Source organism: Oncorhynchus mykiss, chromosome 25 (assembly GCF_057628025.1).
Source record: "Oncorhynchus mykiss isolate SJ-2025 chromosome 25, ASM5762802v1, whole genome shotgun sequence".
Lineage (NCBI taxonomy): Eukaryota > Metazoa > Chordata > Actinopteri > Salmoniformes > Salmonidae > Oncorhynchus > Oncorhynchus mykiss.
The window spans coordinates 93,228,188-93,242,862 of record NC_143046.1 but is presented as its reverse complement, the minus strand read 5'-3'; the positions used below and the strand labels follow the sequence as shown (position 1 = coordinate 93,242,862).

The following is a 14,675-nucleotide window of genomic DNA, read 5'->3' as shown; positions in this document are numbered from 1 at the left end:
TGTTCACCGGCTCTCCTGGATGAACTTTGACCTTTTTCAAAAGGAGGAGAGCGAGGACGGAGGAGAGAGGACCCAGGCGGTGAGCAAATGTAATTTATAAAAGGCCAGTTTATAGGTTTGTTGGAAATCTTGTATCTACTTTCTGTTACCTGTCTCTTTAAGGGGAACTTGGAGAGTTTCTGGATGGGTGGGGAAGGCAGGGTCTTCTGGGTAGACATCCTCATACGACAGAGGATGATGATGACGACGGCCAGGATGAACAGCACGCAGCCCGTCACATAGATCAGGATGTCAGCATAGTCATCCTCCTTGTCACCATCGTGCAGCGCTGGGAGAGGTCAGGGGTTAGAGGTCAGGGGTTAGAGATCAGGGGTTAGAGGTTACAGAGTTAACGTTGGACTACAGTCACAACCACAACTACACTACAAACATTGCAGACGGGCCCAGATCTGCTTGAACTATCATTTCAACAGCTTATCCCTCATTATCAAGACTGGAGTAACAATGTTCGATAAGGAGTTGGAAACTTGGCAAAAGAGCAGAAAAAGACTGGAACCCAGGCTCAGGAATCGGAATCACAACCATTGTGTTTAAATGTGTTGATTAATACCCTACTGTCTTGTTCAGTTAAATCACAACCATTGTGTTTAAATGTGTTGATTAATACCCTACTGTCTTTATTCAGTTAAATCACAACCATTGTTTTTAAATGTGTTGATTAATACCCTACTGTCGTTATTCAGTTAAATCACAACCATTGTGTTTAAATGTGTTGATTAATACCCTACTGTCTTTGTTCAGTTGAATCACAACCATCAGTCTAGGAGGCTTGGGGATATAGTTCAGTCTAGGAGGCTGGGGGTCATAGTTCAGGCTCTAAGAGGCTGAGAGACATAGTTCAGTCTAGGAGGCTTGGGGATATAGTTCAGTCTAGGCGGCTGGAGGACATAGTTCAGTCTAGGAGGCTGGGGGACATAGTTCAGTCTAGGAGGCTGGGGGACATAGTTCAGTCTAGGACGCTGGGGGACATAGTTCCGTGTTTAGGAGGTTGGGGGTCACAGTTCAGTCTAGGAGGCTGGAGGACATAGTTCAGTCTAGGAGGCTGGGGGACATAGTTCAGTCTAGGAGGTTGGGGGTCATAGTTCAGTCTAGGAGGCTGGGGGTCATAGTTCAGTCTAGGAGGTTGGGGGTCATAGTTCAGTCTAGGAGGTTGGGGGTCATAGTTCAGTCTAGGAGGCTTGGGGACATAGTTCAGTCTAGGAGGCTGGGGGACAAAGTTCAGGCTCTAAGAGGCTGGGGAACATAGGTCAGTCTAGGAGGCTGGGGAACATAGTTCGGGCTTTAGGAGGTTGGGGGTCACAGTTCAGTCTAGGAGGCTGGGGGACATAGTTCAGTCTAGGAGGCTGGGGGACATAGTTCAGTCTTTAGGAGGTTGGGGGTCAAAGTTCAGTCTAGGAGGCTGGGGGTCATAGTTCAGTCTAGGAGGTTGGGGGTCATAGTTCATTCTAGGAGGCTGGGGACATAGTTCAGTCTAGAAGGCTTGGGGACATAGTTCAGCAGTAATCATCAATACTCATACTGAAGTCTCTACACTACAATCATCTCTAGGAGGCTGGGGGTCACAGTTCAGTCTAGGAGGCTGGGGGTCATAGTTCAGTCTAGGAGGCTGGAGGACATAGTTCAGTCTAGGTGGCTGGAGGACATAGTTCAGTCTAGGAGGCTGGAGGACATAGTTCAGTCTAGGAGGCTGGGGGTCATAGTTCAGTCTAGGAGGCTGGGGGTCATAGTTCAGTCTAGGAGGCTTAAGGACATAGTTCAGCAGTAATCATCAATACTCATACTGAAGTCTCTACACTACAATCATCTCTAGGAGGCTGGGGGTCACAGTTATGTCTAGGAGGCTGGGGGTCATAGTTCAGTCTGGGAGGCTGAAGGACATAGTTCAGCAGTAATCATCAATACTCATACTGAAGTCTCTACACTACAATCATCTCTAGGAGGCTGGGGGTCATAGTTCAGTCTAGGAGGCTGGGGGTCACAGTTCAGTCTAGGAGGCTGGGGGTCATAGTTCAGTCTAGGAGGCTGGAGGACATAGTTCAGTCTAAATGGCTGGAGGACATAGTTCAGTCTAGGTGGCTGGAGGACATAGTTCAGTCTAGGAGGCTGGAGGACATAGTTCAGTCTAGGAGGCTGGGGGTCATAGTTGAGTCTAGGAGGCTGGTGGACATAGTTCCGTGTTTAGGAGGTTGGGGGTCACAGTTCAGTCTAGGAGGCTGGGGGTCATAGTTCAGTCTAGGAGGCTGGGGGTCATAGTTCAGTCTAGGAGGCTGGGGGTCATAGTTCAGTCTAGGAGGCTGGGGGACATAGTTCAGTCTAGGAGGGTGGGGGACATAGTTCAGTCAAGGAGGCTGGGGAAAATAGTTTGGGCTTTAGGAGGTTGGGGGTCACAGTTCAGTCTAGGAGGCTGGGGGACATAGTTCAGTGTTTAGAAGGTTGGGGGTCACAGTTCAGTCTAGGAGGCTGGGGGTCATAGTTCAGTCTAGGAGGCTGGGGGACATAGTTCAGTCATGGAGGCTGGGGGACATAGTTCAGTCTTGGAGGCTGGGGGACATAGTTCAGTCTAGGTGGCTGGGGGACATAGTTCAGTCTAGGAGGCTGGGGGACATAGTTCAGTCTAGGTGGCTGGAGGACATAGTTCCGTCTAGGTGGCTGGAGGACATAGTTCAGTCTAGGTGGCTGGAGGACATAGTTCAGTCTAGGAGGCTGGGGGACATAGTTCAGTCTAGGAGGCTGGGGTTCACAGTTCAGTCTAGAAGGCTGGGGGTCATAGTTCAGTCTAGGAGGCTGGAGAACATAGTTCAGTCTAGGAGGCTGGGGGACATAGTTCAGGCTAGGAGGCTGGGGGACATAGTTCAGGCTAGGAGGCTGGGGGACATAGTTCTGTGTTTAGGAGGTTGGGGGTCATAGTTCAGTCTAGGAAGATGGGGGACAGTTCAGTCTATGAGGCTGGGGGACATAGTTCAGTGTTTAGGAGGTTGGGGGTCACAGTTCAGTCTAGGAGGCTGGGGACATAGTTCAGTCTAGGAGGCTGGGGGACATAGTTCAGTCTAGGAGGCAGGGGGACATAGTTCAGTCTAGGAGGCTGGGGGTCATAGTTCAGTCTAGGAGGCTGGGGGACATAGTTCAGTCTAGAAGGCTGGGGGACATAGTTCAGTCTAGGAGGCTGGGGGACATAGTTCCGTGTTTAGGAGGTTGGGGGTCACAGTTCAGTCTAGGAGGCTGGGGGTCATAGTTCAGTCTAGGCGGCTGGAGGACATAGTTCAGTCTTGGAGGCTGGGGGACATAGTTCAGTATAGGAGGCTGGGGGTCATAGTTCAGTCTAGGAGGCTGGGGGACATAGTTCAGTCTAGGAGGCTGGGGGACATAGTTCAGTCTAGGAGGCTGGGGAACACAGTTTGGGCTTTAGGAGGTTGGGGGTCACAGTTCAGTCTAGGAGGCTGGGGGACATAGTTCAGTCTAGGAGGCTGGGGGACATAGTTCAGTCTAGGTGGCTGGAGGACATAGTTCAGTCTAGGTGGCTGGAGGACATAGTTCAGTCTAGGTGGCTGGAGGAGATAGTTCAGTCTAGGAGGCTGGGGGTCATAGTTCAGTCTAGGAGGCTGGAGGACATAGTTCAGTCTAGGAGGCTGGGGGTCATAGTTCAGCAGTAATCATCAATACTCATACTGAAGTCTCTACACTGCAATCATCTCTAGGAGGCTGGGGGTCATAGTTCAGTCTAGGAGGCTGGGGGTCACAGTTCAGTCTAGGAGGCTGGGGGTCATAGTTCAGTCTAGGGGGCTGGAGGACATAGTTCAGTCTAGGTGGCTGGAGGACATAGTTCAGTCTAGGAGGCTGGAGGACATAGTTCAGTCTAGGAGGCTGGGGGTCAGAGTTCAGTCTAGGAGGCTGGGGGTCATAGTTCAGTCTAGGAGGCTGGGGGGCATTGTTCAGTCTAGGAGTCTGGGGGACATAGTTCCGTGTTTAGGAGGTTGGGGGTCACAGTTCAGTCTAGGAGGCTGGGGGTCATAGTTCAGTCTAGGCGGCTGGAGGACATAGTTCAGTCTTGGAGGCTGGGGGACATAGTTCAGTCTAGGAGGCTGGGGGTCATAGTTCAGTCTAGGAGGCTGGGAGACATAGTTCAGTCTAGGTGGGTGTGGGACATAGTTCAGTCTAGGAGGCTGGGGAAAATAGTTCGGGCTTTAGGAGGTTGGGGGTCACAGTTCAGTCTAGGAGGCTGGGGGACATAGTTCAGTCTGGGGGACATAGTTCAGTGTTTAGGAGGTTGGGGGTCACAGTTCAGTCTAGGAGGCTGGGGGTCATAGTTAAGTCATGGAGGCTGGGGGACATAGTTCAGTCTTGGAGGCTGGGGGACACAGTTCAGTCTTGGAGGCTGGGGGACATAGTTCAGTCTAGGTGGCTGGGGGACATAGTTCAGTCTAGGAGGCTGGGGGCCATAGTTCAGTCTAGGTGGCTGGAGGACATAGTTCAGTCTAGGTGGCTGGAGGACATATTTCAGTCTAGGAGGCTGGGGAACATAGTTCAGTCTAGGAGGCTGAAGGACATAGTTCAGCAGTAATCATCAATACTCATACTGAAGTCTCTACACTACAATCATCTCTAGGAGGCTGGGGGTCATAGTTCAGCAGTAATCATCAATACTCATACTGAATTCTCTACACTACAATCATCTCTAGGAGGCTGGGGGTCATAGTTCAGTCTAGGAGGCTGGGGGTCACAGTTCAGTCTAGGAGGCTGGGGGTCATAGTTTAGTCTAGGGGGCTGGAGGACATAGTTCAGTCTAGGTGGCTGGAGGACATAGTTCAGTCTAGGTGGCTGGAGGACATAGTTCAGTCTAGGAGGCTGGAGGACATAGTTCAGTCTAGGAGGCTGGGGGTCATAGTTCAGTCTAGGAGGCTGGGGGTCATAGTTCAGTCTAGGAGGCTGGGGGGCATTGTTCAGTCTAGGAGTCTGGGGGACATAGTTCCGTGTTTAGGAGGTTTGGGGTCACAGTTCAGTCTAGGAGGCTGGGGGTCATAGTTCAGTCTAGGCGGCTGGAGGACATAGTTCAGTCTTGGAGGCTGGGGGACATAGTTCAGTCTAGGAGGCTGGGGGACATAGTTCAGTCTAGGAGGATGGGGGACATAGTTTAGTGTAGGTGGCTGGAGGACATAGTTCAGTCTAGGAGGCTGGAGGACATAGTTCAGTCTAGGAGGCTGGGGGTCATAGTTCAGTCTAGGAGGCTGGGGGACATAGTTCAGTCTAGGTGGGGGTGGGACATAGTTCAGTCTAGGAGGCTGGGGAAAATAGTTCGGGCTTTAGGAGGTTGGGGGTCACAGTTCAGTCTAGGAGGCTGGGGGACATAGATCAGTCTAGGAGTCTGGGGGACATAGTTCAGTGTTTATGAGGTTGGGGGTCACAGTTCAGTCTAGGAGGCTGGGGGTCATAGTTCAGTCTAGGAGGCTGGGGGACATAGTTCAGTCTAGGAGGCTGGGGGTCATAGTTCAGTCTAGGAGGCTGGGGGTCATAGTTCAGTCTAGGAGGCTGGAGGGCATTGTTCAGTCTAGGAGTCTGGGGGACATAGTTCCGTGTTTAGGAGGTTGGGGGTCACAGTTCAGTCTAGGAGGCTGGGGGTCATAGTTCAGTCTAGGTGGCTGGAGGACATAGTTCAGTCTTGGAGGCTGGGGGACATAGTTCAGTCTAGGAGGCTGGGGGTCATAGTTCAGTCTAGGAGGCTGGGGGACATAGTTCAGTCTAGGTGGGTGTGGGACATAGTTCAGTCTAGGAGGCTGGGGAAAATAGTTCGGGCTTTAGGAGGTTTGGGGTCACAGTTCAGTCTAGGAGGCTGGGGGACATAGATCAGTCTAGGAGTATGGGGGATATAGTTCATTGTTTATGAGGTTGGGGGTCACAGTTCAGTCTAGGAGGCTGGGGGTCATAGTTCAGTCTAGGAGGCTGGGGGACATAGTTCAGTCTAGGTGGCTGGAGGACATAGTTCAGTCTAGGAGGCTGGAGGACATAGTTCAGTCTAGGAGGCTGGGGGTCATAGTTCAGTCTAGGAGGCTGGGGGTCATAGTTCAGTCTAGGAGGCTGGGGGGCATTGTTCAGTCTAGGAGTCTGGGGGACATAGTTCCGTGTTTACGAGGTTGGGGGTCACAGTTCAGTCTAGGAGGCTGGGGGTCATAGTTCAGTCTAGGTGGCTGGAGGACATAGTTCAGTCTTGGAGGCTGGGGGACATACTTCAGTCTAGGAGGCTGGGGGTCATAGTTCAGTCTAGGAGGCTGGGGGACATAGTTCAGTCTAGGTGGGTGTGGGACATAGTTCAGTCTAGGAGGCTGGGGAAAATAGTTCGGGCTTTAGGAGGTTCGGGGTCACAGTTCAGTCTAGGAGGCTGGGGGACATAGATCAGTCTAGGAGTCTGGGGGACATAGTTCAGTGTTTATGAGGTTGGGGGTCACAGTTCAGTCTAGGAGGCTGGGGGTCATAGTTCAGTCTAGGAGGCTGGGGGACATAGTTCAGTCATGGAGGCTGGGGGACATAGTTCAGTCTTGGAGGCTCGAGGACATAGTTCAGTCTAGGTGGCTGGAGGACATAGTTCAGTCTAGGAGGCTGGACGACATAGTTCAGTCTAGGAGGCTGGGGGACATAGTTCAGTCTAGGAGGCTGGGGGTCATAGTTCAGTCTAGGAGGCTGAAGGACATAGTTCAGCAGTAATCATCAATACTCATACTGAAGTCTCTACACTACAATCATCTCTAGGAGGCTGGGGGTCACAGTTCAGTCTAGGAGGCTGGGGGTCATAGTTCAGTCTAGGAGGCTGAAGGACATAGTTCAGCAGTAATCATCAATACTCATACTGAAGTCTCTACACTACAATCATCTCTAGGAGGCTGGGGGTCATAGTTCAGCAGTAATCATCAATACTCATACTGAATTCTCTACACTACAATCATCTCTAGGAGGCTGGGGGTCATAGTTCAGTCTAGGAGGCTGGGGGTCACAGTTCAGTCTAGGAGGCTGGGGGTCATAGTTCAGTCTAGGGGGCTGGAGGACATAGTTCAGTCTAGGTGGCTGGAGGACATAGTTCAGTCTAGGTGGCTGGAGGACATAGTTCAGTCTAGGAGGCTGGGGGTCATAGTTCAGTCTAGGAGGCTGGGGGTCATAGTTCAGTCTAGGAGGCTGGGGGGCATTGTTCAGTCTAGGAGTCTGGGGGACATAGTTCCGTGTTTAGGAGGTTGGGGGTCACAGTTCAGTCTAGGAGGCTGGGGGTCATAGTTCAGTATAGGTGGCTGGAGGACATAGTTCAGTCTTGGAGGCTGGGGGACATAGTTCAGTCTAGGAGGCTGGTGGTCATAGTTCAGTCTAGGAGGCTGGGGGACATAGTTCAGTCTAGGTGGGTGTGGGACATAGTTCAGTCTAGGAGGCTGGGGAAAATATTTCGGGCTTTAGGAGGTTGGGGGTCACAGTTCAGTCTAGGAGGCTGGGGGACATAGATCAGTCTAGGAGTCTGGGGGACATAGTTCAGTGTTTATGAGGTTGGGGGTCACAGTTCAGTCTAGGAGGCTGGGGGTCATAGTTCAGTCTAGGAGGCTGGGGGACATAGTTCAGTCATGGAGGCTGGGGGAAATAGTTCAGTCTTGGAGGCTGGGGGACATAGTTCAGTCTAGGTGGCTGGGGGACATAGTTCAGTCTAGGAGGCTGGGGGACATAGTTCAGTCTAGGTGGCTGGAGGACATAGTTCAGTCTAGGTGGCTGGAGGACATATTTCAGTCTAGGAGGCTGGGGAACATAGTTCAGTCTAGGAGGCTGGGGGTCATAGTTCAGTCTAGGAGGCTGGAGAACATAGTTCAGTCTAGGAGGCTGGGGGACATAGTTCAGGCTAGGAGGCTGGGGGACATAGTTCAGTCTAGGAGGCTGGGGGACATAGTTCAGTCTAGGAGGCTGGGGGACATAGTTCTGTGTTTAGGAGGTTGGGGGTCATAGTTCAGTCTATGAGGCTGGGGGACATAGTTCCGTGTTTAGGAGGTTGGGGGTCACAGTTCAGTCTAGGAGGCTGGGGGACATAGTTCAGTCTAGGAGGCTGGGGGACATAGTTCAGTCTAGGAGGCTGGGGGTCATAGTTCAGTCTAGGAGGCTGGGGGACATAGTTCAGTCTAGGAGGCTGGGGGACATAGTTCAGTCTAGGAGGATGGGGGACATAGTTTAGTGTAGGTGGCTGGAGGACATAGTTCAGTCTAGGTGGCTGGAGGACACAGTTCAGTCTAGGAGGCTGGAGGACATAGTTCAGTCTAGGAGGCTGGGGGTCATAGTTCAGTCTAGGAGGCTGAAGGACATAGTTCAGCAGTAATCATCAATACTCATACTGAAGTCTCTACACTACAATCATCTCTAGGAGGCTGGGGGTCATAGTTCAGCAGTAATCATCAATACTCATACTGAAGTCTCTACACTACAATCATCTCTAGGAGGCTGGGGGTCACAGTTCAGTCTAGGAGGCTGGAGGACATAGTTCAGCAGTAATCATCAATACTCATACTGAAGTCTCTACACTACAATCATCTCTAGGAGGCTGGAGGACATAGTTCAGCAGTAATCATCAATACTCATACTGAAGTCTCTACACTACAATCATCTCTAGGAGGCTGGGGGTCATAGTTCAGCAGTAATCATCAATACTCATACTGAATTCTCTACACTACAATCATCTCTAGGAGGCTGGGGGTCACAGTTCAGCAGTAATCATCAATACTCATACTGAAGTCTCTACACTACAATCATCTCTAGGAGGCTGGAGGACATAGTTCAGCAGTAATCATCAATACTCATACTGAAGTCTCTACACTACAATCATCTCTAGGACGGTGCTGCTTCTTCAGCTGAATACTGTGCCACTGAGTAAATAAATGATTTGAAATCAAATTACATTTGAAAAGTTTCAGACACAGGCATACAAACAGAAATTCAGAGATTCAATCGTTAGAATGAGACATAGAGGAGAGAGAGAGAGGGGTAGCGTATACCTGGGAGCACGGTGAGCCAAGCAGAGTGGTAAGCATACCCAATAGAGTTCCCTGCTAGACAAGTATACTCTCCTGCATCCTCTAAAGACACATTGGTAAGGAAGAGGCTCTCTAGTTCCTTATCCGTGGTGTTTATACCAGCCGTCTGGAGAGGAGGGGAGGAGGGGAGGAGGACAGGAGGGGAGGAGGGGAGGAGGGGAGGAGGAGGGAAAACAGAAAGAGATTTCATAAACCAAACGCTCCAAGAGAAAATGCACCAAACACCAAAACACTAAAATCACCGAACATCAGGAGAATCTCAGATTAGACCAGTCACCATGGGAATAGAGGGTTAGGGTTAGAGGTCAGGGGTTAGGGGTCACAGGAAGCACGACTGAAGACCTTATTCCACCGGGCTCAAGTTGGCTTGATGTAACACCACTAGGATGGTCTTTACCACCACCTGACAACAGCGGACACCCAGAGCAGCCATAGAGAAGCCATCACCCAGCGGTCACCACCACACCATGTACTGCTGTCAAACTGAGGAGAGGGGAGAGAGGGATGAATACACTGATATGGCTGGAATAACATGGTGTGTGTTTGAGGAAGGGGGAGAGGGCAGCCTATTGAAGTACTAGCACTAATGAAGGGTGTGAAATTGTGGTTGTATTGATCTGAGGCAGGAGATGGTAAATGGATGAGACAAGCTACCTGACAAAACTCAACCCAACCCTAATATAGGAGAGTGGGGGGTTTCTGCTCATCAACCAGCCAGCCACTCAGCAACACAGGAGAGACAGACTGAGTCAGAACAGGGGACATATAGAGAGATATATAGAGGGGAAACAGAGGGGAGAGAGAGAAGGAGAGATAGAGGAGAGGAAACCGAGGGGGAGAGATAGACGAGGGGAGACAGAGAGGGAGAGAGAAGGAGAGATAGAGGAGGAGAGTAAACAGAGAGGGAGATGTAGAGGAGAGGAAACCGAGGAGGAGAGATAGACGAGGGGAGACAGAGAGGGAGAGAGAATGAGAGATAGAGGAGGAGAGTAAACAGAGAGGGAGAGATAGAGGAGGGGAGACAGATAGGGAGAGATAGAGGAGGAGAAACAGAGAGGGAGAGATAGAGGAGAGTAAACGGAGAGGGAGAGATAGAGGAGAGGAACCTGAGGGGGAGAGATAGAGGAGGGGAGACAGAGAGGGAGAGAGAAGGAGAGATAGAGGAGGAGAGTAAACAGAGAGGGAGAGATAGAGGAGAGTAAACAGAGAGGGAGAGATAGAGGAGAGTAAACGGAGAGGGAGAGAGAGAGGAGAGGAAACAGGGGGAGAGATAGAGGGAGAGATATTGGAGAAGAAACTGAGGGGGAGAGATAGAGGAGGGGAGACAGATAGGGAGAGAGAAGGAGAGATAGAGGAGGAGAAACCAAGCGGGGGAGATAGATAGAGGAGGGGGAACAGATGGGTTAGATAGATAGAGGAGGGGAAACAGATGGGTTAGATAGAGAGAGGAGGGGAAACATATGGGTTAGATAGATAGAGGAGGGGGGACAGATGGGTTAGATAGATAGAGGAGGGGAAACAGATGGGTTAGATAGATAGAGGAGGGGAAACAGATGGGTTAGATAGATAGAGGAGGGGAGACAGATGGGTTAGATAGATAGAGGAGGGGAAACAGATGGGTTAGATAGATAGAGGAGGGGAAACAGATGGGTTAGATAGATAGAGGAGGGGGGACAGATGGGTTAGATAGATAGAGGAGGGGAAACAGATGGGTTAGATAGATAGAGGAGGGGAGACAGATGGGTTAGATAGATAGAGGAGGGGAGACAGATGGGTTAGATAGATAGAGGAGGGGAGGGGAGACAGATGGGTTAGATAGAGAGAGGAGGGGGAACAGATGGGTTAGATAGATAGAGGAGGGGAGACAGATGGGTTAGATAGATAGAGGAGGGGAAACAGATGGGTTAGATAGATAGAGGAGGGGAGACAGATGGGTTAGATAGATAGAGGAGGGGAGACAGATGGGTTAGATAGATAGAGGAGGGGAAACAGATGGGTTAGATAGAGAGAGGAGGGGAGACAGATGGGTTAGATAGATAGAGGAGGGGAGACAGATGGGTTAGATAGATAGAGGAGGGGAGACAAATGGGTTAGATAGAGAGAGGAGGGGGAACAGATGGGTTAGATAGATAGAGGAGGGAAAACAGGTGGGTTAGATAGATAGAGGAGGGGAGTCAGATGGGTTAGATAGATAGAGGAGGGTTGTTACAACAGTAGACAGCTTGGAACGCCAGGTGGTCGTAGTGATAGTGGGTTTACCTGGTTTACTTGGTCTGTGTACCGTGAGCCAGAAGGCGTTTTCTGACTTTCCTACAAAGTTAGATGCTCGACACCAGTACTTCCCGGCATCAGCTTCGGTCACATTCAACACAGCCAGTATAACATCAACCTCTGTTCTCCTGCTCACTAGACTCTGGATAGAAGGGGTTAAAATACACTGGTGTAAACAACAACAACAACACAGCCAGTATAACATCAACCTCTGTTCTCCTGCTCACTAGACTCTGGATAGAAGGGGTTAAAATACACTGGTGTAAACAACAACAACAACACAGCCAGTATAACATCAACCTCTGTTCTCCTGCTCACTAGACTCTGGATAGAAGGGGTTAAAATACACTGGTGTAAACAACAACAACAACACAGCCAGTATAACATCAACCTCTGTCCTCCTGCTGACTGGACTCTGGAGGAGAGGAGGGTTAGAACCATACAATTACATATTATAACTCTACATTTGGATCCTAGCAACATGCCCAAAAAATTATCAATTTTGTTAAAGGAAAACTTTGATCCAACAGGATCTCTGTGGTTAAACCCACCGTGAGATGGAAGCTGTAGATGAGGGCATTAAAGGAAAGGGAAAGGAAGGATAACTAGTCAGTCCAACAACTGAAAGGCTTATGTAAGTACGTACGCAGAACACACACACACCGCATCATTACTCGTGACAGAAAAAAACGGTTGATCAATAATTAAACACGAGGAGAAAACAGAACATGTATCAAAACTGGACGTGGTTCATTAAAACAGATCATTTATCATATGAAGTATTAATATATTATATCTGGCCATAGAACACATTTATATAGGAATGACTGTGAATAAAAGTATCTGCTAAATGACGTACATTATACAGTTGAAGTCGGAAGTTTACATACACTTGGGTTGGAGTTATTAAAACTCGTTTTTCAACCAAAACACACATTTCTTCTTATGGCTGCAGGGTCAGTATTGAGTAGCTTGGATGAAAGGTGCCCAGAGGTACCCAGAGTAAAAGGCCTGCTCCTCAGTCCCAGTTGCTAATATATGCATATTATTATTAGTATTGGATAGAAAACACTCTGAAGTTTCTAAAACTGTTTGTGAGTATAACAGAACTGGCCCCATTTTCTGTGCGCCGTCTCAGATTATTGCATGGTTTGCAAGTTTTTTTTAAATCTGACACAGCGGTTGCATTAAGGAGAGGTATATCTATAATTCCATGTGTATAACTTGTATTATCATCTATATTTATGATGAGTACTTCTGTTGAATCGATGTGGCTATGCAAAATCATTGAATGTTTTTGGAACTAGTGAACATAACGCGCCAATGTAAACTCAGATTTTTTTATATAAATATGAACTTTATCAAACAAAACATACATGTATTGTGTAACATCAAGTCCTATGAGTGTCATCTGATGAAGATCATCAAACGTTAGTGATTAATTTTATCTCTTTGGCTGGAAAAATGGCTGTGTTTATTCTGTGGCTTGGTGGTGACCTAACATAATCGTTTGTGGTGCTTTCGCTGTAAAGCATATTTAAAATCGGACACTGTGATGGGATTAACAACAAGATTACCTTTAAAACGGTATACGATACTTGTATGTTTGAGGATTTCTGTTGTTTTGAATTTGGCACCCTGCACTTTCACTGGCTGTTGTCATATCATCCGGGATTTCAGCCCTAAGAAGTTTTAACAAACTATAGTTTTGTCAAGTCGGTTAGGACATCTACTTTGTGCATGACACAAGTAATTTTTCCAACAATTGTTTACAGACAGATTATTTCACTATAATCCACTGTATCACAAATCCAGTGGGTCAGAAGATTACATACACTAAGTTGACTGTGCCTTTAAACAGCTTGCAAAATTCCAGAAAATGATGTCATGGCTTTAGAAGCTTCTGATAGGCTAATTAACATCATTTTGTAACGGGTGTCGATGTCTGAGGAAGAATCAGACCAAAGCGCAGAGCGGTAAGTGTTCCTGATATTTATTTGAACTGAACACTAGAACAAAATAACAAAGTACCAAAACTGTCCTGTCAGGTGCAGAAAACACTAAACACAGGTGGGAAAACGCTAAGTATGGTTCCCAATCAGAGACAACGATAGACAACTGTCCCTGATTGAGAACCACACCCGGCTAAAACAAAGAAATACAAAAAACATAGAAAAAGGAACATAGAATGCCCACCCAAATCACACCATGACCAAACCAACATAGAGACATATAAAGGTCTCTAAGGTCAGGTTGTGACACATTTGGCTGAATTGGAGGTGTACCTGTATTTCAAGGCCTACCTTCAAACTCAGTGCCTCTTTGCTTGACATCATGGGAAAATCTAAAGAAATCAGCCAAGACCTCAGAATTGTTTTAGACCTCCACAAGTCTGGTTCATCATTGGGAGCAATTTCCAAACGCCTGAAGGTACCACGTTCATCTGTACAAACTATAATACGGAAGTATAAACACCATGGGACCACGCAGCCGTCATACCGCTCCGGAAGGAGACGCGTTCTGTCTCCCAGAGATTAACATACTTTGGTGCGAAAAGTGCAAATCAATCCCAGAACAACAGCAAAGGATCCTGTGAAGATGCTGGAGGAAACACAAGTATCTATATCCACAGTAAAACGAGTCCTATATCGACAAAACCTGAAAGGCCGCTCAGCAAGGAAGAAGCCACTGCTCCAAAACCTACATAAAAAAGCCAGACTCCGGTTTGCAACTGCACATGGGAACAAAGATCATACTTTTTGGAGAAATGTCCTCTGGTCTGATGAAACAAAAATAGAACCGTTTGGCCATAATGACCATAGTTATGTTTGGAGGAAAAAGGGGGAGGCTTGCAAGCCGAAGAACACCATCCCAACCGTGAAGCACGGGGTTGGCAGCATAATGTGGGGGTGCTTTGCTGCAGGAGGGACTGGTGCACTTCACAAAATAGATGGCTTCATGAGGTAGGAAAGACCCCCCCCCATCAGTTATAGTTGTAGGATGTCAGTAGACCCCCCCATCAGTCATAGTTGTAGGATGTCAGTAGATCACCCCATCAGTCATAGTTGTAGGATGTCAGTAGACCCCCCATCAGTTATAGTTGAAGGATGTCAGTAGACCCCCCCATCAGTCATAGTTGTAGGATGTCAGTAGATCACCCCATCAGTCATAGTTGTAGGATATCAGTAGACCCCCCCATCAGTTATAGTTGTAGGATGTCAGTAGATCACCCCATCAGTCATAGTTGTAGGATGTCAGTAGACCCCCCCATCAGTCATAGTTGTAGGATGTCAGTAGATCACCCCA

General features: G+C 48.5%; 1 protein-coding gene across 1 annotated transcript in view; it reads right to left on the bottom strand.

Moving 5' to 3' along the window:
• The window catches only part of fgfr3 (fibroblast growth factor receptor 3), a 238,107-nt gene that overhangs the window by 57,127 nt on the left and 166,305 nt on the right, over positions 1-14,675 (bottom strand). The window contains 2 exon segments of the mRNA XM_090221491.1: positions 150-328; positions 11,358-11,511. Of these exon segments, the coding sequence (XP_090077617.1) occupies positions 150-328; positions 11,358-11,511 (333 nt within the window).